We start from the raw sequence: 24,924 nt of genomic DNA on the forward strand, positions 1-24,924 counted from the left end.
TGGGCCCTGGCCCGGGGTCCCCCGCCACCTACGACAGGTGGCTTGGCAGGTAGGACAGGTACAGCTCCCTCCATGTTAAACTGGGAGCCCACCGCCGTCTTCATTTCTATAAGATCCAGGTCCCTCAGGAGCCAGGGCCTCTCCAAGCACCTCTGCAGAGATCTGGGCTCCATGGCAGCCTGGCCTGTGGTCCGGGTGTATTCCCTGCTGGCCCCCACACGTGGGTGTTGTGGCGGCCGCCGCCAGGCTGCCCTGCTTGCACCCCCTTTGCTGCTTGGCTGTCAGCTCTGCACGTCTCGTGTCTGGAACGGCTTGCAGAGCCTGCTTCAGAGACTGCCTCTCGGCCTGCCCTTGCGGCTGCCGGCCTGCCCTGCACGGCCCCTACGGCCGGCGGGCACGTCGTGCTGCCACGGGGCCCATCAGCAGCTGCGTGGCAGGATCTGGACAGTGAAGGTCCAGCTCAGACCCACTGGGAGGTGATGCCTGAGGCGCTCAGGAAAGAGACTTCCCCGTGCCCCAGCAACCCCCAGCAGATGAACTATGAGCAGTGACGGGGTGCCAGGCCACGGCCCCTCAGTGGGCCCCTGCGGGGACGCTGGTGCAGTGGCGGTGGTGACAGGTTGGCCGGGAGGGAGGGCGCCACCCAGGTGGTCCCTCGTGCTTTGGTGTCGTGGTTCAGCTGGCCATGTGAAATGCCACCCCCAAGCAGCAGAGAGGATTGAGGTTTGTTTTATTGACGCGTGGTGGACATGGGAAGGTTGGGCCGCGTGCTCACTGTCACGCTCCTGCACGTGGACCACAGCCGGGACGGGACAGGCTTGGCTGGGCCACCAGGCCTTCGGTCAGATCCTCCCTCGTGCAAGGCCCCCGCACCCCATGACTGAGCTGAGGTTCAAGTGACTGGGAGGCAGTCTCCGCTGGTCCTAGGTGGGAGTGCGCCCCTCAGCTTCTGAGCCCCCTTTCCGCTCCTGCTGCAGCCGCTGCTTATGCCTGGCTGCCGTGACCCACTTGTGGATGACGGTGGCCTCCAGCTTGCGCGCCTCCCTGACAGACATGGGGTCTTCCGGGTGGGACGCTCTGAGGAGCAGGCATAGGGGGCAGGGGGCACTCAGTGGGGCAGACAGACAGCCTCTCGCCAAGCCCACCCACATTCAGCATGGGAGCAGACCAGGCGAGCGCCCCTCCCAGGCTGGGACCCCACCTGAGGTCCAGGTGGTGCGCTCCCCCGTGGATGGTGATGGCCAGGACCGACGCACTCAGGTTACTCCGAATCTGTGTCAGCCGAGGACATGCCATGTGGGGCGCGCACTCCAGGCCAGCCAGCCCTCCAGCCCGCCCACACGTCCCAGCTGCGGGGCGCAGCTAGAGCAGTGACTTGAGACCGCGTAGCCTGGCTGGTCCCATCGCAAAGGACAGGCAAGCCAGAGGCCAGTTCCCATAAGTCAGGAAAACCAGAAGGGTATAGGGGATGGGACAGTGAAGCACAGAACTCAAGTGTGGACATCGGCAAAGGCAGGGTGGGGTCCTTAAGATTCTGCAAAGCCACAAGGAGAACCCCACATGGGACACTGTCACCATCTGAGACGGCCCCAGATGGTGGATCATCCCCGCCAAGACTCACCCCGCCCCCTGCCCAGGGGTCCAGGTCGCCGTTGGAGAAGATGATGTTGCTGGCTGCTCTGAGGTCTGAAAGGAGCACAGTGAGTAGCAGGGTCTGGGCATGGCCCGAGGTCCTGGCACCGTGGGGTGGATCGGACTCCAGCTTTGCCGCGGGCATGCAGACCGCTGAGCCAGCTCTGTGCCAAGGGAGAGACGTCGCCCCACCCAACCCCAAGCCTCACCAGCGCCCCCAAAGTTGGTCAGCAGCCAGTCCCGCCGAGGACACACGCCCCACGTCTCCTGGCAGTACTGCTGGCGGAGGTCCTCAGTGAACTGCAGGTCAGGGAAGATGTCCGTCCGGTTGTTGCTGGAGAAGGCCAAGTTCATCTCGGTGCAGGCCTGTAGGAAGCCCACACGGCCGTCAGGCCACCTCATTCAGTACCCCCACCCCTAAAAGTCCCAGGCGCCCCATACCTGGTAGTCTCAGGCGCCCCATACCTGGTAGTCCCAGGCCTTGGCGTCGGGGCCCAGGCCGCAGCCTGTGGCGTCTGCACAGGCCTGGTACTGCTGGTAGATGTTGTAACAGGGCTCCGTGCCCGAGGAATTGTACAGCAGCCCTGGGGGACGGAGGCGCTGGGGCCAGGGGCTGGACACCTGCCCCACCCTCTCAGCGGGGCCCCGCAGGCATCAGGGGCCTGGCATCTCATGCGCTCAGCGAGGCGGAGTACCTAGGGTCTGTCCTATCAGCTCTTGCCCACCCTGCCCGAACCTCCCAGAGCTCGTTGGAGCAGTGACCTGCAAGCTGGGCCAGGAGGGGTGGCAACTTCCCAAAGGTGATGGCAGGGTGTCATGGGCCCAAGAGCCTACTGGGCTTCCTGCCCCCACCCATCCTTGCCCACTCCTCAGGCTGCCAATGCTGCGTTCCCCCCACGCGCACCCCGCCTGCGGCTGAGAGGCAGACGCACCTGCCAGCGCTTGGAGCCCCCTGATCCTGTGGGTCTCGCTCAGCAGCCGTTTGCAGCCGACCTGTGGGTGCCAGGGGGCACCTCAGCAGGAGGTCCAGTGGCTGCCTGCAGCCCCTGCCCCGGCTCACCCGCCCTGGTCCCTGGCCTGCAGCCCCTGCCCCGGCTCGCCCACCCTGGTCCCTGGCCACAGCATGGTGCATGGCCCTCGAGCTGGCTGGCACTGACTGCCCCAGGGCAGCTGGGCCCCTCCCTGTCCCCTGGAGCGGGGGCCTCGCCTGAACGGGGTTGGCAGGCAGGTGCCCCGTGAAGTCGGTGGGGTATGGGTAGTTCAGCATGGCCAGCATGATGAAGGCATTCCGGGCAAACCCGAAGAGCTGGGCCAGGCTCTTCCAGTCCGTGACCAACTGGCAGGTACCAAACTCCCGGCTGACTTCCTCGTAGGCTGCAGGAGGGGACAGGACAAGAGCCGTTGGAGGTCACTGGCGCTGGGGGGCCGGAGGGGGGAGCCCAGGGGCAGGGTGCAGCCTCCTCACCTCCCTGCAGGAACAAGTCCTTAATCTGCCGAAACGCGTCCCGCACGCCCTGGGCACACTCGGGACTCTGGTTCTCAAAAATCTGGAAACCAAGCGGGGAGGTGGTGGCTGCAGCTGCCACCGTGCCCGGGCCGCCTGGGTCCCTGAGCCCTCGCACTCACCACAGACAGGTCCCGGAAGAACTGGTGGGAGTCGCTGAGGCCCGCCACCGACACCACGGGTGCACTGGCCGCCAGCGCGCCCGCCACAAGATGGGGGTACTTCATCCTCATGTAGGCGCTGAGCATTCCCCCGTAGCTGGCGGGCGCAGGGTAAGGCTGTGGCGTGCCCCCTGCGGCCCCAACCCCCGCTTCCCCCCCGGCCCTCCCCGCCAGTGCCCCAAGAAGGTCTAGAACGTTCGGGACCCACAGAAATTCCGGCCCTCCAGCCAGGTGCACCCCTGTTCCTGGAGAGGAAGGGAGGCCACGGCCCACCTGCCGCCGAAGGCGATGGCGGGGACGTCCCGAGCCTTGAAGTCCTGCTGCAGTGACCGGAGCAGCCTGGCGAAGTCGGCCAGGGCCTGCTCCACGGTCAGCAGCTCCGTGTGCCCGCGCTGCGTGGACTGCTCGCCGAACGGGAGCGACTTCCCGTAGTACCGCTGTGGGCGGCGGGTGGACATTGACCCCGCGCCCCCCGCCTGCCCGCCTGCCCGCCAGCCCCCAGCCCCCGGCCCGCCGGGTACCCACGTGCTCCGCAAACACAACCAGGGCCTCCTGCTGCATCGCCAGCTCCAGGATGAACCTCGAGTTGTTGGCAAAGAACCACACGTCCCCCTCGTTGCCCGTGTAGAAGAACAGGGGCCCCTCGCCCCTTTTCCAGAACTTGTCTGTTGGGTAGAAGCAGAATGGGGGGGTGGTGAGGCATGAGACAAGCCCCCCAGGGCCGGGAGCCCCCAAGCAACCTCACCTGATATCAGGAAGCGCTGGAGGAAGGTCTTGTTGCCAAACCTCTCGAAGTTGAAATGGTCCAGAAGCTGCTCGAAGTAGTCCTCCCGGAAGTTGGGGTCTGGGTCTCTGTAGGCTGGAAGGCACGATGCTCAGCGGGCGCAGCCCCCAGGGGATGGCGGGAGGGCCCACGGGTCTGTACTTACCCCCCGCCTCCAGGCCCAGCGGCCCCAGTGCTAGCAGCAGGGCCCAGGCCCAGGACAGGGCTGGCCGGAGCTGAGGGCTCATGCCTGCTTTAGCCGGCGCGAGCGGGTCATGTGACTGACTGGGTCCCCGTCACGTGACATCTGGAGCTGTGAGCAGGGCTGTCTGTCACTTCCTTCTCGTTAGCGGCTTCTGTGTCTTTCCGTCCAGTGCTGGCAGCCACTGTGTCACCACGGAGACAGTCACCATAGGGACACGTGAAGCCAGGGCTCTAGGAGCTGGCGCTGGCGCAGGAACTTGCGCCCAGCCACCTGTCCTCCATCGGCTACTGCTGAGGCGCCGGCCTGCCCCGTGCCTCCCCACTGGTCCTCCAGGCTGGTCCTTCCAGCCAGGTGCCAGGTGAGCACGTCACCAGTACCCACCCAGGCCCTCCCCGGCTCCCAGCCCCGTGGGGGAGGGGCAGCTCTTGAGGGCAGGGTCTGGGAAGGCCACCGGAGGGGGCAGGATGGGTCTCGGGGACATGGCGGTGGATGCCTGAGGAGGGAGCTTGTCCACGCAGCAGTAAGGGCTACGGGGCTGCGGGGGTGGGGCTGGGTGGGGAAGGGAGGGATGGGCTGAGGCCTGGGCAGGGGGCCAGGGACCTCTCCCTCCCCCTCAGGCCTTCCCTTCCTGGGCACCTGAGTGAGCAGGGCCCCAGGAGGTGCCAGTGCCCAGAGGGCTGGGGAGCCACCGGTCCCCTGGCATCCACTCCGGGGCCTGAGAGTGGGGTCAGACCTGCAGAGCAGCCCCCCACCCCAGGGGGCCCCGCCAGTCCGCACTCCCCAGACTGTTTCTGGCCAACATGACCCTGGGCCTCTGCCTGGGCTGGGGTGCTGGGCCCTGGCCGCAGCTGGGGACCCCAAGGCCCCCAGCCAGGCTGGGGCTGAGCGTGAGGACTGGCTGCCCCCACACTGTCCCAAGCCTGTCACTGGGGCAACCAGCATGGTGACAATGACCATCATGTCATACCACCCCATGGGTGTGGTCACCCCATGGTCACCCAGTGCCACACCACAATCACCCCACAGTCCCTGTCCCCATCCCGTGTCCCCGCCCGTCCATGTGTCCCGTGTTCGTCCCTTTGTCCCTATGTCTCCGTCCCCATCCTTGCTGCCCTGTTGCGTCCCCGTGCTCCACTGTCTCTGTCCCTTTGTGTTCCACGTCCGATGTCTCACTCCTGTGTCACCGTGTTCCCCATGTCCTGTGTCCCTGATATTTTACCCCCTGTCCCGTCCTGTGTCCCGTGTTATAATTTAGATCCTGTGTAATGTTGTTGATGTCCCGTCCATGTCTATTCCTGTAACCCATGTTCACCATGTCATGTGCCTATCCCGTGTGCCCTCCTGTCTCTTTGGTTGTAAGTCCCCATGTCCCTGTGTCCCTAGATCCTGTGTCCCCATCTCTGTGTCCCCATCCATATGTCCCCCCTCCCTGTGTCTCCGTGTCCCCCTCATATCTCTGTGTCTCCAAGTCCAAATGTCGCCGAGTCCCTGTGTCCCTGTTTCTGTGTCCCCGGGCCCCCACCCAGGGTTGCCTGACCTGTCTAAAGTAGAGAGGGCGAAGGCCAGGACAGGGGACGAGGACCGGCAGCCCCTCCCCAGGCCGCTGCCGCTGCCGCTGCCGTCGCCCTCTGGGCTCGGGAGCCTGACCGCAGAGCCGCTGCGTCACCCCTCCGCGCCCTGCAGGTAGCTCCTCCGGGCCTGGGGTGGTACCGGGAAGGCCCAGAGAGGGCATCCCGATCCCCTCTCAGACTGTCCCGCCACACCTGGCGGCCCTGAGCATGGGGTGCATCTGGGGATGCAGAAGCCCTCCCCACAACTTCCTGGGGCCAATTACTTTTGGGACACAGTTGGGGCCTGATCCCCGCTCCACAGTCCACAGATTTAGGGAGCCTGGTCCCCCACAGCCCACGGATTTGGGGAGCCAGGCCTGGTCCCCACCACCACCTGCTCCGCTTTTAGACCACAAGGCTGCCAGCGGGGGGGCGGGGGGCCCGGCAGGCCTGGCGCGCTCAGCCCCGGCCCACGCTGCACCCGTGCAGAACTGGGTCCTGCCGACCACTTGTAAGTTGGGCGGCCTTAAGTGCACCCACGACGTTGTGCAATGCTGTCTGTCTCCAAATGCTTTCACCATCTCAAACCGTCTTCACTGTTTACCCAGCCCCAGGTAACCTCCAGTCCGCGTTCCGTGTCGTTGACTCCGCCCCCTCCAGACACCTTATGTACCTGGAGTCCTTTGTGATGGGCTCTTTTCACACGGCATGACATCCTCAAGGCCCAGCCTCCTCGTAGCAGGTGTCGGGACTGCCTTCCTTTTTAAAGGTAAGTAATATTCCGTCGTGTATAGATACCATATTTTCCTTATCCATTCAGCCATCAGTGGACATTGGGTGGTTTCTACCTCTTGGCTGCTCGGAGTGATGCCGCCGTGAAGGCGGGCGTGCTGGCCTCGCCGGGAGACCCCGCTCTCGTCCCCATGGTGTGGCCCCGGAAGTGGCCTCGCTGGGGCACATGGCCACCCCATGTTTTCTTTTTTGCAAAACCACCACACCAGTTTCTGCAGCGGCTGCCGCGCACATTCCGGCTGGCAGGGCGCTATGTTCCGCTTCTCCGCGCCTTCGCGGGCACTAGCCGTTTTCTGCTGTCCCCATGCGTGCGAGGTGCTGTCTCGCTGCAGTTCTGATTTGCGTTTTTCTAACGATTTGTGATGTTGAGCATCTTTTCATGTGCTTATTGGACATTTATATATCTTCCTTGGAGAAATGTCTATTTAGGTGCTTTGCCCATTTTTAAATGGGGGTGTGGGGGGGATCCCCAAGTAGGTCCCAGTGCCCTCAGCTCTGACCCACGCTGCACCTGCGAGGATGACTGTGTTCATTTGTGTGTACATTATAGATAATATATAATATAGCCTTTTAATAAAGGGGCTCTTTTTGTTCATTTCTCTGTTGAGTTCTAGTTTTTTGTTGTTCAGTTTGTTTTTATTGTTGTCATTGACTTCTAAAAAATACATTCTGGATATTAAGCCCTTCTCAGATACATTGTTTGCAAAAATTTTCTTCCATTCTGTGGGTTGCCTGTTTACTTTGTTGATAGTGTCCCTTAGCGCACACAAGTTTTTATTTGGATGGAGTCCAATTTGTCTATTTCTTCTTTTGTTGCTTATGCTTTTGGAATTTTATCTAAGAATCCACGGTCAAATCGAGGTTGTGAAGATTTACCCCCTTTTAAGAGTTTTATGGTTTTAGCTCTTAGAGTTATGTTGTTGATCTGATTCGAGTTAACTGTATCTGGTGTGAGGTAGGGGTCCAACCTCGCTCTTTGCTGCGTGTGAACGTCCAGTTGTCCCAGCACATTTGTTGAAGACAAAGTTCTTTCCCCGTTGAGTAGACTTCCCACCTTTACAAAAGTCCATTGGCCACATGGGCACGAGTTTGTTTCCAGACTCACGTCCAGCCCCTTGCTATGCATGTCTACCTCGAGGCCAGCACCACGCTCTTTTGAATGTTGGCCCTTGTAGTAGGTTTTTATATGGGGAAATGTATGTCCTTCAACTCTGTTCTTCTGTCCAAGGTAATTTAGGAAAGTCCAGGCCCTGAACAGACAAGCACATGGAAAGATGCTCAACGTCCGTGACCATTATGGAAACGGACATCAGAATCGCGGCGAGGTCTCACCTCGCACTCGTGGGAACGCTACTGTCCTGCTGGCGGGGCGTGGCAACCTCAGGGCCCTGTGCACGGTGGTAGCGGTGCCGCCGTGATGGAAAGCGAGGCTGTACCTCAAAAGACCAGGCATTGAAATGTCTTTATGGTCTGGCGCCTCCAGGTGTCGGTGAACTTCTACAGGTGTTTTTACACCACGTGCATAGCACTACTCACAGCAGCCAAAACCTGGGAGCGACCCAAGTGTCCATCAACAGAGGACTGGGCATCCTTGTAGCGCAATGCCACGCAGCCTTAAAAAGGGAGGAGCCCGGACCCCGCTGCCACGCGGATGGGCCTGGAGGGCACGGTGCTCGGTGAAACGAGCCAGGCACAGAAGGACAAATACCGTGCAACCCCAGGATGTGAGGTGCTCAGAGTAACCGAATTCAGACGCAGGAAGTAGAACAGAAGGGGTTCTACTTCTGTTTCATAGGCCTGGAGTTCCATTCTGCAAGACAAAAGTTCTAGAAACGTAGTTCACAGTGATGCTAATGGACTTAATACTACAGAGCCTTATGCTGCCAAAACGGTGAAGATGGTGAATTTTATGTTATTAATTGTGTTTTTACCACAAACAAACAAACAACAACAGAAAAACCCCGAGAAGCAACAAAAGAAAAAAGCAGTTTCACAGAAACAGGAAGTAGGTGGTGGGGCCGGGGCGGGGGAGGGGTGAGAGTTTAATGGGGACAGAGTTCCCATCTGGGAAGATGAGAAAGTCTTGCAGGTGATGCTGGTGACAGCCACGCACAGGGTGACTGTGCCGGATGCCGCCGAGCTGTGCGCTCACCCTGGTGAAGACGGTCGATTTTATGTCATTTATATTCTACCACAATTTAAAACATTTTTAAGAAGCATTCTGGGTAAACACTTCCGGTTTTGACCTTCACTTTACATTCATTTTATTAATAAATATTGATAGGTATTTTTTAAAAAGAAAAGAAAAGCAGGGAGTCTGGAGTGGCCCACCCAATCTTCCACTGACGCTGGATCTTGTACAAGTCACTTACTCGCCCATGCCTCAGTTTCCCAGTTTCCAGGGGGGAGCACGGGAGTGAGTGTCGCAGGACCGACATGAGCTACAGGCTGTAACCCTCCCGAGCCGCGCCTGGCCAGCGCGGGTGGGGGAAGGAGCGGCGAGGGCCGGGCTCAGGGCCGGCCTGAGAGCCCACCTGCTTGGAGCACGCTCTGTCCTCTTTACACAGATGGCAGGGATCCCCAGGCGCACATGCAAGGGTGGCATTTGACACCAAAGGGAGAGGTAGTAAACAGAGGGCTCACAGCCTTAGAGCCGACCACAACTGCAGGCAGAGTCTCAAGTGTAACACACAGGAGACCACTGCAGAGGCCATGTGCCCTCACTATTGAATTTCATCTCCAGGAGGAAGATGAGGCAGTGTCCACCCCATCACACAGCAAGTTGGCTGCGTGTCCACATCACCACCCCAGCCGTCCTCTCGGGACAGATCCACCGGCCGCTGCAGCACCGTGGGAGACCGCCGGTCGGGACCCCACAATGTCACCAGCACAGAGCCGACTACAAAGCGCCAGCGTCTCGACACGTCCAACACCTCGAAGCCACGACCGAGGCAGCCCCGGGCACGTGGGCACCGAGGAGGCCCAGGACACAGAGCCAGGGGCCATGCAGAGCCCTGCGTAACAAGCCGCCAGCTCGGTCAGGGCCAAGGACGGGATGCCGCACCAGGGCGGGGCCAGGCGGAGCGCTTGCCGACGGTCCCCGCCTCTCGGCCCCGGCACCCGCTATCAGTGACCCGGCGGGTTTTCTAGGAAAAGTCGGCGGGGTCCTGTGGCCCGGGGTCGGCATCCACGCGACCGGCGCTCACCGCCACGGCCCAGGGGGATGCCCGGCCCGTACCCGGAACTTCGTAGCTCCCGTGAGACGAGACAGCTCTCGGAATTCCAGCTGGATGCTCGTCACCTCGGCCACCGTGCTGTCGGACGTCCACCGGGGTGGGCGGGCCACCCCAGTGCCCAGGTTCACGTCGGAGTACGGGACCTTGGAGGGCGTCCGGAACGCAGGCAGCAGCCGGTTCCCCAAGTCCTCCTGACAGAGGACACAGAGGTCACCGTCCGCCGTCACCGGGAGGCCCCGTCCACAGTGCACGAGGCCACCCCGTTGCCCGCTTCCGTCCAATGACGAGGACAGACGTGAGCCTGCTGGCTTCGCGTGGCTCCGACACTGCCCGGCAGCGGAAGTGCGCTGGGCTCAGTGGGCCCGACCGCGTTTCCCGCCGGCGGCAGCGGACAAGCGGGATGCTCAGCTCAGCACGCGCGCCCAGATGGACACGTGACCCGCGGGGGAGCCGACCGGACAGCCCCACGCTCCTGAATCCCGGCCCAAGGGAACGTGCTGGGGTACCGAGACATGGCCTCCCGGGCGAGGGGGCTGTCACAGGCCCGAAGGGGAGCACGAAAGGGTCCCAACCACATCCCGAAGGGAAGCGCGAGCACCGTCGCAGCCTGGCCCCGGCCTCCCCGCTCGTCCTCAAAGGCGCCATGCCAGTGACAAGGTGCAGACAGCGCTCCTCCTCCATCTCACAGCCAGTGCTCCACGGGGGCTGTGACCAGGACCCCTCCCAGGACATGAAGGAGGCTGACACGTGGTCGCAGTCTCTGCTTTTCAACATCCATGTGAGTGGAGCAGACGTCCTCGGCGTACACAAATGACTCAGCGGGGGGCTTGTGGCCCAGGTTGGGTCTGGCCAGAACCACGCTCTGTCTCCAGAACAGGTCTGGGGACCAGTGCTGAGCAAGAGGCGCGTCCACGTGGCCTCTAGAAGGGCCTCAGCCTCGCTTCCTGCCAAAGTGATGGGGACGTTCACCCCCCACCGTGCAGGTCCCTCCTGGACGCCAGAGACCAGACTGCAGCTGCTCATTAGCTTTGCTCCTAAATGGGCCACCTGAGAGGCACTCAGGACTCTCTCCGCCCTCACCAGGACTCTGCCAGTCCCCTCCAAACACATGGCAGCACGTGTGTGACAACCACAGGATGCACTTAGAGCGGGCGGTCACCCTTAGGACAGAGAACGCGGCGCCACATGCAGGACGCAGTCAGACGTCACTACCTGTCCCAGCGAGGTGGGTGAAAACACTCTACGTTCCTCTGTCCAGCTCGCTGCCCTTCAGTGCCTCCAGGGGCGATTCCAGGCCGACGGCCAGAGCGCTCGGCCAGTCAGCCCGGTCACCAGCTCTACCGTGTAAGGCGCCCAGGGGGCTGGTACCTTTCCACTGGTCGGCCACACTGATGCAGGACAGGAGCCCACAGAGGACCACGAAGGCCAGCAGGAAGAGGACCGCATTCCGCTGGAGCCGTGACAGCTGCTTCCATTTCTGAGGGAGGGACCGAGAGTGACACCTTTGACTCAGAGAACATGGCCTGGACTCTCTCCAGCTGTGACAGGCTCAGTAAGGACAATGAGTAATTCCAAAGGTCCCAGGTCCCCGTGTGGAGTCCTCTTGTGTTTGCGCTCGGGGAGGTCCCTCTCAGCGGGGTTCCCAGGCTGGGCCACACTCCAGGTGACACTGGCACACATCAGATGACATGGTCACAGGCGTAGACACACTTAGGTCCAGTGCAGGGGCCGCGGAGAAACCGCAATGTGTTGGGCTCAGGCCCGGCCCGGCCCGGCCCTATGCAGGGTGTGGCTGCCTCGCGGCCTGAGACCCCTGGGCACCCACTGTGCTGTCCCAGGCAGCATGTGTACTCGTGGCACTGCGGTGGCACTTACAGCCAGGGAACCCCAGGTGTCTCACCCGGATGGTCTCAGGATGCACCTGGGCCTGGCCTTTTCTCTCTCAGTTCCCCCTCCAGGCTTAAGGACACTAACTCATGATACCAAAGTTTCCCCAGTGCCGGGATTTTGTGGGTTTGGCTCTGGTGTGTGCTCTGCAGGTGTGTGCAGGTGACAGGGCGTATCTTCTTCCTGCTGTTGTAGGAGGAGCCGTGATGGTGGCTCTGTGGTAATACTGACTGGGCAGGGTCTTCGGCTCATTGCAACTCCGCAGTTAAGTAGAATGATGGTTATGCTTCCCAACGGGTCTTTAAGGCAAGAACCGCGGTTCGTGATCCGGCGACACAGACAGGTCCCGAACCTAGTCAGGTCTGTCTAGTCAGGGAGCTCCCTCGCCAGCCACCCTTCATCCCAGTCACAGATCATTATCTTCTCTGGAGCATCAGCTGAGGTTTAACAGTATTATAGCATGTGTGTCCTCGCAGTTAGCGGACAGGAAATCAGGGACGAGATTTCCGTGATGACTCTTAGTGGATTTAGATGCATATATTGGGCTTTTGGAGCGCCGGTGCCATTGGTGACTCTGCTAGGGTCAGAGACGAGCTCTGAACCCCGTTTCCAGCTGTTTTATTCCTGCTGTGGAAACTGTAGCTCAGCATATGGGTGAAGAGGGAACCAGTCATCTTTGCTGGAAGTTTTCTTAATAGCCGATACTTTTGTTATTTTGGACATTTCTGGGTGTTCTTTTTAAGGAAATGTGATTTCTTGGAGAAACGGGAATTTTAAAAACACAGACTCTCTTCCAACTGCTCTGAATGCACGGGCTGTGACTGTGGAGCAGGCAGGCACAGCCTTGACACTAGGTAAGGCGTGCTTTCGGGGCCACAGGCTGCCATGGAGGTGGAGGTATCATCTATTCTAACAAGAATGAGTAAAGTTGGTGCCCTCGATACGTACAACTTCCTTGAGTGGAAGTGAACACTATCTGCAGTTTGAGCAAACCAGAGAACTGGTGTTGGTCACTGTTCCCTCCTGACCCAGTAGGCCTTGTGATGGGACTGCAGTGACCTCAGCAGACATACTGTATTGAAGTGAGTTCAAGGTCCAGGGTTCATGAGTTAAATCTGGGATCACCAACCATGCGAAGAAAACTCGAGTAGCAGAAGGGGCCTGTCTAGGAAAAGGCATGAGAGTTTTGTTTTTCCTTGGTTGTCAGACCATGGCAGTCAGAAATAACAGGATGAAGGTCAGGGGGATCACAGCAGTGGGTTTTTATTTTGTCATTTATCAGTGGCCAGAAAAATCCTCCAATTCCAGGCAGAAAGAACCCAAAGAAAAGCAGCTCTTAGGGCCACACGAGATGAACTAAGAAGTCCTTATAAGGTTTTGAGATGGCTGGGTAAACCTGGCTGGGCCACCTGAATGGGTAAAGGGGTCTGAGCAGAGACTCCGCCAGTGTCAGCCCTGGAGGCCGGCTTGAGGGCAGATGTGACAACGCTGGCGACATTACTAAGCAGACAGACAGACAGAGCATTAGATAATCAGGTGTCAGACGCCAGAAAACAATTTCACCAAGTTAAATCCAGGTAACACAAACCCACTGGGGGCCGTACTCCTAGGCGCACACAGGGCTGAGAGTGTCAGTGAGGGCAGGTGGCACCGTGGGCAGAGGCACAAGGGGTCTCAGCTGGGCCCACTGTACCGAGCCGAAGGCCCCAGTCCAAGACAGTGGACCTCCAGTTTTGTCAATGCCCTTCAGCCAAAGGCCACAAACACAACTGTGCTTAAAAAGGGGTCTCATCACTCTGCCCGGCGCCACCAGGCACTGCGGGTGACTCAGGACGGGGGTGTCAGGAGGAACTATTACAGGACCTGACTGCGGTTGGGTGATCTGGGGGAGGGCTTTGCTCCAGACTGGGCACTGGCAGAAGGGGGCAAATGCACAACTGGGGTGGCACAGTGACCTTGCTTGAGTTAGACACGAGTACGAAATGGCTATCCCATCGCGGTCTCAGAGGAACCTCGTCCGAGGCTGGGTTCTGAGAGTCACGTCCCGCGGGGAATGTCACCCGCTGCCTTCTTCCCCGAGGACCGGGCCCCGGGGTTTCCGCTCAGCGCGGTGACAGCGAGGGCCGCCCGGAAACCCGCCCGGCGCCCTCCCCGACTCCGCCCCGCACACCGGCCCCGCGGACGGTGCAGGCCGGGACCTCTGGTCCCTGCGCCAGGACGAGCGTTCGCGTCCCTGGCCTGGGCGGGGGACGGAGACAACGCGACCCGCCGGACCCGCCAGCACGAGCGGCGCTGCCGGCTTTCGCTGCCGTCGTAGCTCTGGCCAAGGCTCAGCGTCACCGAGATGAAACCCCAAGGCGGCGCGGGCGGCGGATCCGTGACAAGCGGACGGGCCCAGGCGGCGTCAGGAGGCCAGGCTCTGAGGGGCCCGGCGCTCGGCGAGGCCGACTTTCCGCGGCAGCCATCGCAGCCCCGGCAGCCTTTGCGAGCGCCGCGCGCGTGCGCGGAAACGTGACTTCGACGCGCTCTACTGCGCCTGCGCCGCGGGCTCGTGGCCCTTCCGCGCCTGCGCCGTGGGCCCTGTCTTAGCCCGGCGGTGGCCATGGCAACAGGGCCGCGCTGGCTTCCGCTCGGGCGGGGTCTCGCGGGCACCGAGCGTGGCGCAGTCGGAGCCCCTGGCCGGGCGCCCCGGACGTCCCGTGGTCAGCGAGGACGTGCTGGGTCCGCGCGCTCGCGGGGAGGCTCGGACTCCGGGCCGGCGTCCGGCCGGCTCCGCCATGCTGGCGGGGAGCTCCTGCGACCTGCGTCTCCGCGTCCTCGCGTCCCCGCTCTGGGGCGTTACCCCCGCCGCCCAGGCAGGTTCCCCGGCTCGAGCGCCCGGCCAGAGCTAGGTGGGCCGGGGCCCAGCGAGAGGACGGAGGGCCAGGGCGGGGCGGCCGGCTCGAACCCTCAAGAGTCACGGCGACACCCCCACCCCCGCCCGTGCGGCGGAGTCGCGGCTACGGCCGCCGGCGGAACTTCCCTCCCGCGGACCCGATGACCTTCGGGTGCACTGAGGGTCACCGCACTTTGCCGGGCGCGTGCTGTCCCTCAACGGCACCGCGCCCTGCCCGGTGCTTTCCAGGACGGGGAGCCACTGCTCCCCGCAGTCCTGGCCGTGGCACGTCTGGGTCCCTGGGGGCTCCTCGCTGTGTGCGCCTCCGGCTCAGCACCGGGCTCATCCGAGCCGCCCCAGGAAGCGCCTGCTGCCCTCCTGTCCCCCTTCTCCTCCAGGGGCCACCTCTCGGGTCTCTGCAGGGGTCGCCCACACAGCTCTGCAGGTGGTTCCAGCGGCGCCCTCATGCATCCCTTCTTGCGCAAGCGGTTACCAGGGAAACGATAGAGTATGGAGGGTGAAAGTGCAGGGGCGAGTCACCAGGGTGTCAGAGTAGAGCGAAGGGACCCACCCTGGAGAGTTGGTTCCAGGAGCAGGTGCCGAGCCAGCCCCGCCGCCCCAGGGACTGACCCACTAGGTTGTCGCAGCCCCCACCCCCACCTCACAAACCTTGGTAAAGAGCTGGCAGCAAGGACTCTGTGCCCCTCTTCCTGTGCAGACAAGCCACCTGCAGATCTGAAAATGCAGATTCTGATTCCGGGGTTCTGGGGCAAGACCAGAGGTTCTGAAGTTTTTGCATATTCCCAGGGGATGCTGCTGCCGCCACTGGTCCACCAGGCTGCGCTCGGAATTCCAGGGAGTGGAGTAGGTCTCGTGGCCAAAGAATAAGGCCTTGAGAAAGAAGAGGGACCCGGAAGGGAGGAGGCCGTTGGAGCCTGACAGAGGAAGTTGTGTAGCAGACCTTCTTCCAAGTCCAAACCAGGCAGGACAGATGAGCAAAACGCACAGCTGGACACAACCATGTGAAGTGTCAGCGTTCCAAGGGCCAGTGAAGGTCTCAGAAGAATTCAGAGAGGAAAATCCGGGCAGCCACGGGGGGCGGCATGCCCATTAGTATCCGCTGCTCATCCGCCAACCGATGCCAGAAAACAAAGCAACACTTTCCAAATTCCGAGGGGGAATGATGGAACTCAGTCCCTGCTAACTTTTTTTTATCTTAAAGTCGATTTAATCTGATGTTAGTATAGCCACTCCAGCTCTTTTATGTTTGGTTTGCAGGATATATAGTTTTCCAATATAGCAATTAAAAGAACTATGCTTTTAACAACAGCTCAAAAATACGTGAAGCAAAAGCTTACAGAAATGAGGAAAGAAACAGACAATTCAAATTCTCAGTAATGGATAGAACAAGTAGGCAGAATATCAGCACGAGTTAAGAAGAATTGAACAACACTAGCAACCAGTTTGTTCTAACTGACATCTGCTGAACACTCTACTGAACAGCAGCAAGTCTGTTCTCAAGTGTATAAGGGACGTTCTTTAAGATGGATCACATGCTGGGCCATAAAACAAATCCACATAGAGTTTAAATGTTTGAAGTCATGAAACATACTTTAACCACATGGAAGTAATGTAGAAATAAAAAGGAAGATTCTGGAAATCCATAAATATTTGAGAAATTAAAACGACACACTTCTAAATGAACCAGGGGTCAAAAAAGAAATCACAAGGAAATGAAAAATTTTAAACTGAAAAAGAAAATTTACAGGATGCAGATAAAGCAGAGCTTAGAGAGGACTGTATAACTAGAGACATTTATATTAGAAGAGATGAAAGATCTCAAAATTTAAAACCTATGTTTCTAACGTAAGAAGCTGGAAATAAGGCGCAAATAAAATCCAAAGCAGGTAGAAGAATAAGTGTTAAGAGAAGTCAGTGAAGTTGAAAGCAGGAAAATGACAGTGATCATCGAGTGAAAGAGAAAGCTGTTTCTTTAGGAAGATCCACAAAATTGACAAATGTTTACCTAGACTGACAAAGTAAAATCAGGGACACGAGAGAACATCACTTCTGACCTTACAGATATCAAAAGGATTATAAGGGGGTATTACCAACGACTTATGTCAATAAATCGAACAGTTTAGGTGAAATGGATAAATGACTAAGAAGATACTAATTACCAAAACGGATGCAAGAAGAAATACAATATATAAATATACCTATAAGAAAATGGGATTAGTCATTTAAAAACCTTCCTCGGCCTTCTGAGTCACGCTTCTCTTGCTCGGGCCTGCTTCTGCGTCTGGAAGTGTACTTTCCCTTCTAATAAAACTTTTCTACTGTTAAAAAAAAACAACCTCCTCACCCCTGCCCCCCTAAAAGCCCATTTATGGTCCATTGATTTTCTACAAAGGTAGCAAGGGAATTCAATAGGAAAGGATGGTTTTTTCCAACTGGGCCCAGTGGATATCCACAAACAAATAAATGAATTTAAACCTTGCCTCATACCATGCAAAAAAAATTAACTCAAAATGGATCATAGACCTAAATGTAAGAACTAAACTACAAAACTCTTAGAAGAAAACATAAAATCTTCATGACTTTGGGTTAGGCCGATATCTTAGATATGCCAAAACTAAAACCAGTAAAAAGAAAATTGATAATTTGATTTTATCGAAATGTAAAACTCTTGCACTTTAAAGACAATGTTAAGAAAATTTAAAGAAAGTCAGAGACTTGGAGAAAATATTTGCAAAACACGTATCTGATAAAAGACTTTCATCCAAAATGTATGAAGAACTCTTACAACTCAATATTAAGAAGACAATCACCCAGTTGAAGTGGGCAACAGATTCGAAGGACATGTTTCCAAAGAAAATATACATAAGGCCAATAAGCACATGCAAAGGGGCTCGATATAATTAGTCATCAGGGAAATGCCAATTAAAACACCAGTGAGATTTATCTACATTTATTAGCACACTCTGCCCAACAGCAGAAGGATGCACAATTTCCTCTAATGCACACAAAACATTCACCAAGAAAAACCATATTATGGACCGTAAAACAAGTCTCAGTGTATTTAAAATCAGAGAATGGACATTCTCTCATCATACTGAAATTAAAGTAAAAATCAACAGCAGAAATATATCTGGAAAATTCTCCAAATACTTGGGAATTAAACACTTCTAAATAACTCATAAGTCAATGAAAAAAATCAAAGGACAAACAGAAAACAAGTGTAACAGAACAGAAATACAAACAGAGGGCGTCGGTTCGTGGCATCAGTGGCAGTGCCGAGCGGGGGCTTTATAAGAAAATGGGAATCGTGATGCCTACTTGAAAGAGCCCTCTGGACCCCCACGTTCCCGTGCTTGCTACGCAGACCGCTGTCCTCTGTTGCTCAGGACAAAACCTCTGGAGCGGTTCTTGACCCCTCACTTCCCTGTCCCGCGTCTTGTCGCCCCTACACCTCCCACATGGCATACGAATTATCCCAGTGACTTCCCGCTCAGGCCCCCCGCTTTCCCCCTTGGTTATCCCCCTAGCCATGTGTCTCTTAGGGAAGGAGCATTCCCTGGACTGACACCCTGTACCAATCGGGCAGTGTCGTCTTTGCTGGGTGACCAACCTCCCCACCCCTCGAAACGTAGCGCAGACCAGCGATCGCATTATCCTCTCTCGCGGCTCTTGGAATCCTGCAGCAGCTTGCTGCGGTGCTCAAGCTCGGGGCTTTCGTGGAGTGCGAGACGTCGGCCAGGACCGTCGTCATTCTGGAGGCTGACCCGGGCTGGACGGCTCACGGCCATGGCTGGCGAGCTAGTGCTGGCCCTTGGCAGGAGGCCATCAACATGACCTCCTCTCCACATGGCCTCTCCCGGTGCTGGTGAAAGTCCTCATGACATAGCCCTGGCAGCTTCCCCCAGAGCCGGTGACCCAAGAGGGACAGTGCCTGGGATGCTGTCCTTTCTCCACCTCACCTCGGAAGTCACGCGCCATCCCTTCTGCCACGTTTCATCTGTTAGAAGAGTCACTTACGTCCAGGCCACGTCCTTCGAAGGGACGCTCGTCGAACCCCCCCCCCACAGCCCACCACTCTGCGCCCTCCTATTCAGCTGTGCTGCTCGTCAGAGCGCATGAGGCTGCGCGAGGGGCTCTGAGGTCCTCGTGTGTGTGCGCCGGTCCTTCGAGTCGGGGTCTGCCTTTGCCGCTGCTGTACCCCCCGCCCTCGGAGCAGCGCCTGGCACATCGTAGGTGCTCAGAAACATCTGCCGAGTGAGTTAACTCTGAACAGTCAGTCTTGCTCACGGTGGGATGTGTGGGGACTTTGTGACGTTGAGAAGATGACCTTCCAGGAAAGGTGGGGTTTGGGGAGTCGGCAGGGACAGGGACAGGGACAGGACGGACACTGTGGTGGAGGCATGCAGCGATCCGTGTGGACGGGGTGTGAGGGCACATCGGCCTCGTTGGTGTCTGCAGCTGCTCTTCGTGACAGTCCTCGGGCTTCCCCAGGTCAGTGGACAGAGACCCTGACTCAGGCCTGCTGACAGCAGGACCCATTTCCCAGTCCTGCGTCGGAGCCAGGCCTCGGAGCAGACGGGCGCTGGAGGAAAGCCCATCCTCTGTCCACTTGGCCCCGTGGGCGATGTGTCTGGAATCAATTCCTGCTCCTCCTGCCTGTCAGCTTCCTCCTCTCGAACAAGTGTCCTCTTGACAGAAATGTGTCCACAGGTGGTTCTTGAGCCCCAGTTCTCAGGGATTCACCTCCAGAGAGGATGTGGAAATGGGGTCTTGCCCCAGGTTTTGATCTGGCCAAAATCCTAGGGAAGAACCTGAGTGGTCTGCTTGGGTCATGTGACAACCCCTCCACCAATCAGCTGAGGCCAGGAGTGGGCTGTGTCTATGATTGACAGCCTTTCCGGGAGCCAGGTGGGGGTGGGGGAGGGGAAGGAGCAGCTCTCTCCACATGGGGCTGCAGTTCCCAGAGGAAGGACAGGCTGCTGAGCAGAAAGAGGTGGCACCTTCCCATGGGGAGGCCCGGGCAGAAGAGGGACTCCCTCCTCACCCGGAGCCAGGGCCAGCACCCCGGGTCTCTTCGGCCTTCCCCCCAGAATCTGACTCACCAGGATTCAGAGGGGTCCAAGCCTCTGGTTCATCAGTCACAGCAGAGCGAAGCCAGGCCAAGGCCTCCTTCTGCTGCCCCTGGTCCCCCTCCCCCATGACGGGGACATGGCAAAGGCCCACAGGGCAAATGTAGAGTGGAGCCCAAGAGAGACTGCTCATGAAAGGGGGCTGAGTCCTGGGGGGCAGGCACAGCCCCCGCCCCATCCCTGGACTCCGGGGACCTGTGCGAGGGACTCCAGATGGAAGTCGAAGCACCTGCGGCCTGGGGGAGGCGGTGGTGTGCTGGCAAACTGGTGTCCTGAAGGAAAAAAAAAAGCCCTGCTTCGCAGGGTCTGGCAGCTCACGGCTAATTCCAGGCTCCCAGACGGGTAACGACCAGCTCACGGGTTTCTGAATGTGTAGGACTTGCCTCTCCTCGGACAGGACAGTCGAAGCTGCTCAGGCACCCCACTGGGGGAGCGGTGGGTGGGAGGGGCCTGGCCCTCCGGCTGAGGCACTCTTCCAGTCCCTTCCTCCCCGCACGGTCCTGATGCAGTCTGGTCCACACTGGAGCTGGCTGTCCCAGGGGCTGCCCACTCCATGCATCTGTGCAGCCTCCAGGGTGTGACCTGCCAGAGGCTACAGAAGTTTGGAGATTAGCCACAGACCCTGCGGAGATGGGGCCAGCTCTGGGCCCTGGAGCACACCCCACGTGCCCTCCTGTGAGCCCACGGGATGAGTGAGTGTCCCCAGGACCAGTGTTCCTTCCACGGTGACCCTCAATCCCAGAACAGAGAGAAGTGGGGCTGCTGGTAATTAGCCCCGGCCACCGATTCCCTTTGTGGCGAGAAGGAGCCGGGAGAGGGAGCACGCCGGACGCTGTGGCCCCTGCTTCTCAGCGCCAGGGGTTCCGAGGTGTCCTTGTTTGCCTCTGGGGCAAGGGGTGGGGTCAGCCGACTGGTGAGAACTATGGGGGTGACAGGAAGCGGGACCCTGATGGGAGGGGTATGGCTCCTCCCCACTCCACTGCTCAGAATATCGCTTAAGTGTGGAGAGGACCCTGCTTTGTCCCCACTGGGGGCTTTTGCTGTTGGGTCTGCAGAATCCTTAGTTGCTATTGGAAACGTGATGTCACTGGCCGGGGGAGGAGCTTCAGCTCTTCTTTCGAGTTAGGGAAGGGAAGCACATTCCAGGGGTGGAGGGGACAAAGAATTAGGATCATGAGGGCCAGAGGGACAAGAGAAGCTCTGGAGAGAGGCAGGGCGGGAGAGGTGCTGGGAGCGGATTGGGAGAGGGGCTTTGGGGGGAGGAGCGTGTGAGGGGGTGTGGGACACTGGGCCCGACACACGCCTCGCAGGGGCAGGTGCTTCTGCATGTCCAACCCAGTCCCATCAGCGGCGGACACTCCCTCCGGCCCTGGTCTCCCTCCGGCTGGATCGGGCTCAGGACCCCACACTCTCCCGGAAGATCCAGCTCGGCACCGGGCAGCCACTGTCACCCCTTCTATTCTATTGAACATTTTCGGGGGGAGAGGGGGGAAGAGTCTAAGTCACGTGGCCAGACAGATGGTGTCTCTTCCCAGTTTTTGAGCCTTCCAGAGAGGAGAGCCCCACTGTCCCTCCTCCAGAGGGACATGGCTTAAGGCTTCTCCACACCACTGAGTCTCCAGCCCACAGAGTCAGGCCTCGAAATAGCACTGACTGTGCATGAGGACTCGTGCACACGCCTGCGTGCCAACACACACACAAACTGGCCCGAAACATTAAGTCGTTTTAAAAGACACACGAGGCTGCACGAGGTGACACGGACCCCTCTAAGCTTCCTAAACTCAGCTCCTGGCAATTCTCAGCCAGCCAGGTCACTGTCCCAGCGACCCCTCCACACGCGCGCGCACACGCGCGCACACGCGCACACACACGCGCACACAGGCGCTCCCCCGCTCGCCGCGCGCTGACATGCTCGCGCGAACGCAGGCGCACACGCTGGGGCGGGAGGCGCCCCCGCTTCGGCTCTGTGTTAAGAAGCAGGGGCGGCGGGAGGGGTAGGAGACGTGGGTCCCTCTTGAGGCTCCGCAGCTGCCGCAGTCGCCGCAGCGTCGGGACCGGGACCAGCGAAGCCCGCAGAGGAGCCGCCGCCGCCGGGCGTCTCGGCGCGAGGCGGGGGAGCCGCGCCGGGACCCGCTTCAGCACCGCGGACAGCGCCAGTCGCTCGCGTGCCCACGCGCACCCAGGACAGCCACTGCCGGCCGGAGGCTCGGGTGCCCGCTTCCTCCCGCAGACGTCCTGGGCCTAAGGCCCCCGGGGACGTGGCGCCCCGCGCCCGCGGAGTCGGGCGCGCGCAGGACGGCCGGGGCGCCCTGCTGGGGATGCGCCGAGGGCCCCGCGTTCGCGCTGCCCGGAGCCCATGAGCACCATGCGCCTGCTGACATTAGCCCTGCTTTTCTCCTGCTCCTTCGCCCGTGCCGCCTGCGACCCCAAGATCGTCAACATCGGCGCGGTGCTGAGCACGCGGAAGCACGAGCAGGTGTTCCGCGAGGCCGTGAACCAGGCCAACAAGCGGCATGGCTCCTGGAAGATCCAGCTCAATGCCACCTCCGTCACCCACAAGCCCAACGCCATCCAGATGGCCCTGTCGGTGTGCGAGGACCTCATCTCCAGCCAGGTGCCAGCCTCCCAACCCCAGAGCTTTCACTGCGCCAGCTCTTACCCCTCCCCCTCCCCACCACCCTCCCTCACCCTCCTCCCCTCCCTCCTAGTTCGCCCCCTTTCCTAGCCCTCTGCCTTTTCTCGAGAGAGCACCTGCAAGTCAGCCGGCTCGTTCTGGGGAGGGTTGACCTCACTAGTAGCCAGTGCCCCATCTTGGCCCCCAGACTGGTCACCTGCCATTGCGGCCAGTCCTCAGAAGGGTTCCAGGGCTCCAGGCCCTGAGCAGTGCATGCAGACGTGTGACAGGCATTTGGCAGTGTGTTTCATCAGCACGTGGGGGGTGGGAGCACCCGGGCTTATGGGCAGGGGTGCCTGTCCCAGTCACAAACAGGCACTGTAGGGCTTTAAACAGGATGGGGCCTGGGGCCACCTTTGTTTCTGCTTCTAGCTTTCCTTCCCTTCCTCCCTCCCCTTCCCCCAGCCACAGGTCTGCCTGAGATGGGAGATGGCCCAGGTGTTGGCGCAGGGTGTGCTGTAGGGTGGGACTGGAAACAGCACATGTGGGAGTCGTCAGATCACAGCATGGGGGCCACTGGCAGCCGGTGCCGCGCTCCGGGGGCGGACACGACTCCTGGGATTTTGCCTGTCGGAGCTGTCCGCCCCTGGGCCGCGCCGCCTGCTGAATCCCAATGAAGCCGCAGGATCTCTGCACTGCAGCACTTTATGTAAGAGGCAAGACGGCTCCTGCGCGTGCAGTTCACGCCTGCTCAGCCGGCAGACACAGGCACTCGTAGACACCCACGCGGTGCACACAGAGGCATAGCCTTACACTAGCACACACTCCTGCACACCAGCAGCACACAAGCGGTTGTATACGCTCACTCACACACATATCTGTCCCCCACGTGCACATCCCTGGACACGCACACTCGTGTGCCACACACTGCTCGGGATACTCAGGTGCACGTGCAAATGTGTGCTCACACACACCAAATCATGCATCCAAACGCACGTACAAATATAGACATGCTGGGGGCACATGGTAGGCACATGCATGTCCCAGCACATGCTCACTCATGGACCTTTATGTCTCACGCACACATGATTACATAAACACTGACCGGGCACCTTTGGGTGCAGACTGGAGGTGAGGGCCAGGGGAGGGCAAACCAGTTCAAACAGCTCAGAGCTTTGCTCTGAAATCTCCCCTTCCCCACATCACGAGCTGCTCCCACGCCCCAGCCCAGAGCACCATGGGACAGGGCTGATGCTTCTGTGGCCAGTGGTTTAAGTCACGTGTTCCATCGGGCTCAGAGAGGAGCAGGCAGAGTTGAGACAGACACAGGTCCTTCTAATGTGAGGCCAAGCTGCCTACCCCGCTCCTGCCCCCACCTGGTCCAGGCAGGAGGCAGGGCTGTGCCCAAGGCCTCCCTTCCTTCTTGTGAGGATGAGGTCAGCACTCGGAGTCAGCACTGGGTCTTGTTCAAACCCAGCCAAGCTTAGCCCACCCCTGTCAGATGCCCGCAAGGGGACCGAGGCCTCTGGGTGGCCCCTTGCCTGGCCTCTCCCGCTTCAACTTGGACTGTGACTTTTCATGTAGATCTTCCGGAGACCCCTCCATCTTTGGAGTGCCAGCTCCATCCATTTCTGACCCGTGATGAGGGACGGCCTGGGTGTGGCTGTCAGCTTGAGTTAGGACCAGCCTTCTCCCCAGCCCATTTAGGGGCTGCGTCCTACTTTGGGGGCGCCCGGTATAGCTAGGGGACAGGACTTTGCCATCCCTGTCAGGGCAGCCCCTGCAGTGTGAGGGGAGGGGGGACAGGAAAGGGAAGCACGAGGTGGTCTGTCCTCTCTGCCTGGGCCCTAGAGTCTTGCTTTACCTCCGACTCACCCTTTGATTCATCTATATCCCAAGGGTGGTAATGGGGTCTTGTTCCCCTGCCTTTGGGTGTGTACCCTGTGGCTGTGTGTGCACAAATGGTGCCCCCTGGATGCCCCCCAGCTTGCTGAGTTCAGCCTCTGCCTCTGCTGTTTCTGGCTGGTGGTCCCGGCACAGTGCCTGCCTACCCTCACTTGAGCTGACTCTGTCCCCTTGTCCACAGGTCTACGCAATCCTCGTCAGTCACCCGCCCACCCCCAATGACCACTTCACACCCACCCCCGTCTCCTACACAGCTGGCTTCTACCGCATCCCTGTCCTGGGGCTGACCACCCGCATGTCCATCTACTCAGACAAGGTGAGCATGAGCACCCGGTGGGCCCGACGCTCGCTCCTGCCTGTGGCCCCGGCTCTGGCAGCTGCTTGGGGTGGGGGCATAGACAGGCTCACAGACCATGTGCTGTGGCCTCAGGGAGCATGGGTGACACACGAGCACACACATTTGCTCACACTCACACGCCCAGATACAGTATCATAGTCATGCACAAGTCACCCACACTCATGGACATGCACAGCACACACTCACAGATACAAACGAATCTACACATTCACCCGCACACTGCCACTCACACGCACATTCACGCACGCACCCTCCCTGTCACCTGCTTACAGCTACATGCACATAGCACTGA

General features: G+C 59.3%; 2 protein-coding genes and 1 long non-coding RNA gene across 3 annotated transcripts in view; 2 read left to right on the plus strand and 1 right to left on the minus strand.

The window, feature by feature from the left end:
- Positions 1-713: 713 nt before the first annotated feature.
- On the minus strand, positions 714-4,386 carry DPP7 (dipeptidyl peptidase 7). Its single transcript, XM_039858977.1, has 13 exons — positions 4,227-4,386; positions 4,043-4,156; positions 3,823-3,962; positions 3,571-3,734; positions 3,259-3,394; positions 3,098-3,179; positions 2,840-3,006; positions 2,565-2,625; positions 2,098-2,216; positions 1,842-1,998; positions 1,622-1,686; positions 1,202-1,272; positions 714-1,077 (listed from the first exon to the last, which is right to left on the minus strand). The coding sequence occupies exons 1-13, from the start codon at positions 4,306-4,308 to the stop codon at positions 924-926; spliced, it is 1,512 nt and encodes a 503-aa protein (XP_039714911.1). The 5' UTR covers positions 4,309-4,386; the 3' UTR covers positions 714-923.
- On the plus strand, positions 4,385-12,452 carry LOC120599826 (uncharacterized). The gene is made up of 3 exons (XR_005651988.1): positions 4,385-4,623; positions 6,424-6,584; positions 9,351-12,452. It is a non-coding gene; the product is annotated as an uncharacterized LOC120599826 (long non-coding RNA).
- Positions 12,453-21,968: 9,516 nt separating this feature from the next.
- GRIN1 (glutamate ionotropic receptor NMDA type subunit 1) overlaps positions 21,969-24,924 on the plus strand; it is a 22,254-nt gene continuing 19,298 nt past the window's right edge. Inside the window, exons 1-2 of the mRNA XM_039858870.1 lie at positions 21,969-22,369; positions 24,456-24,761. Of these exons, the coding sequence (XP_039714804.1) occupies positions 22,112-22,369; positions 24,456-24,761 (564 nt within the window). The 5' untranslated portion in view covers positions 21,969-22,111. The remainder of the gene's footprint in view (positions 22,370-24,455; positions 24,762-24,924) is intronic.

The sequence above is a fragment of the Pteropus medius genome, unplaced genomic scaffold, assembly GCF_902729225.1.
Source record: "Pteropus medius unplaced genomic scaffold, Ma_sr-lr_union100, whole genome shotgun sequence".
NCBI classification, from domain to species: domain Eukaryota; kingdom Metazoa; phylum Chordata; class Mammalia; order Chiroptera; family Pteropodidae; genus Pteropus; species Pteropus medius.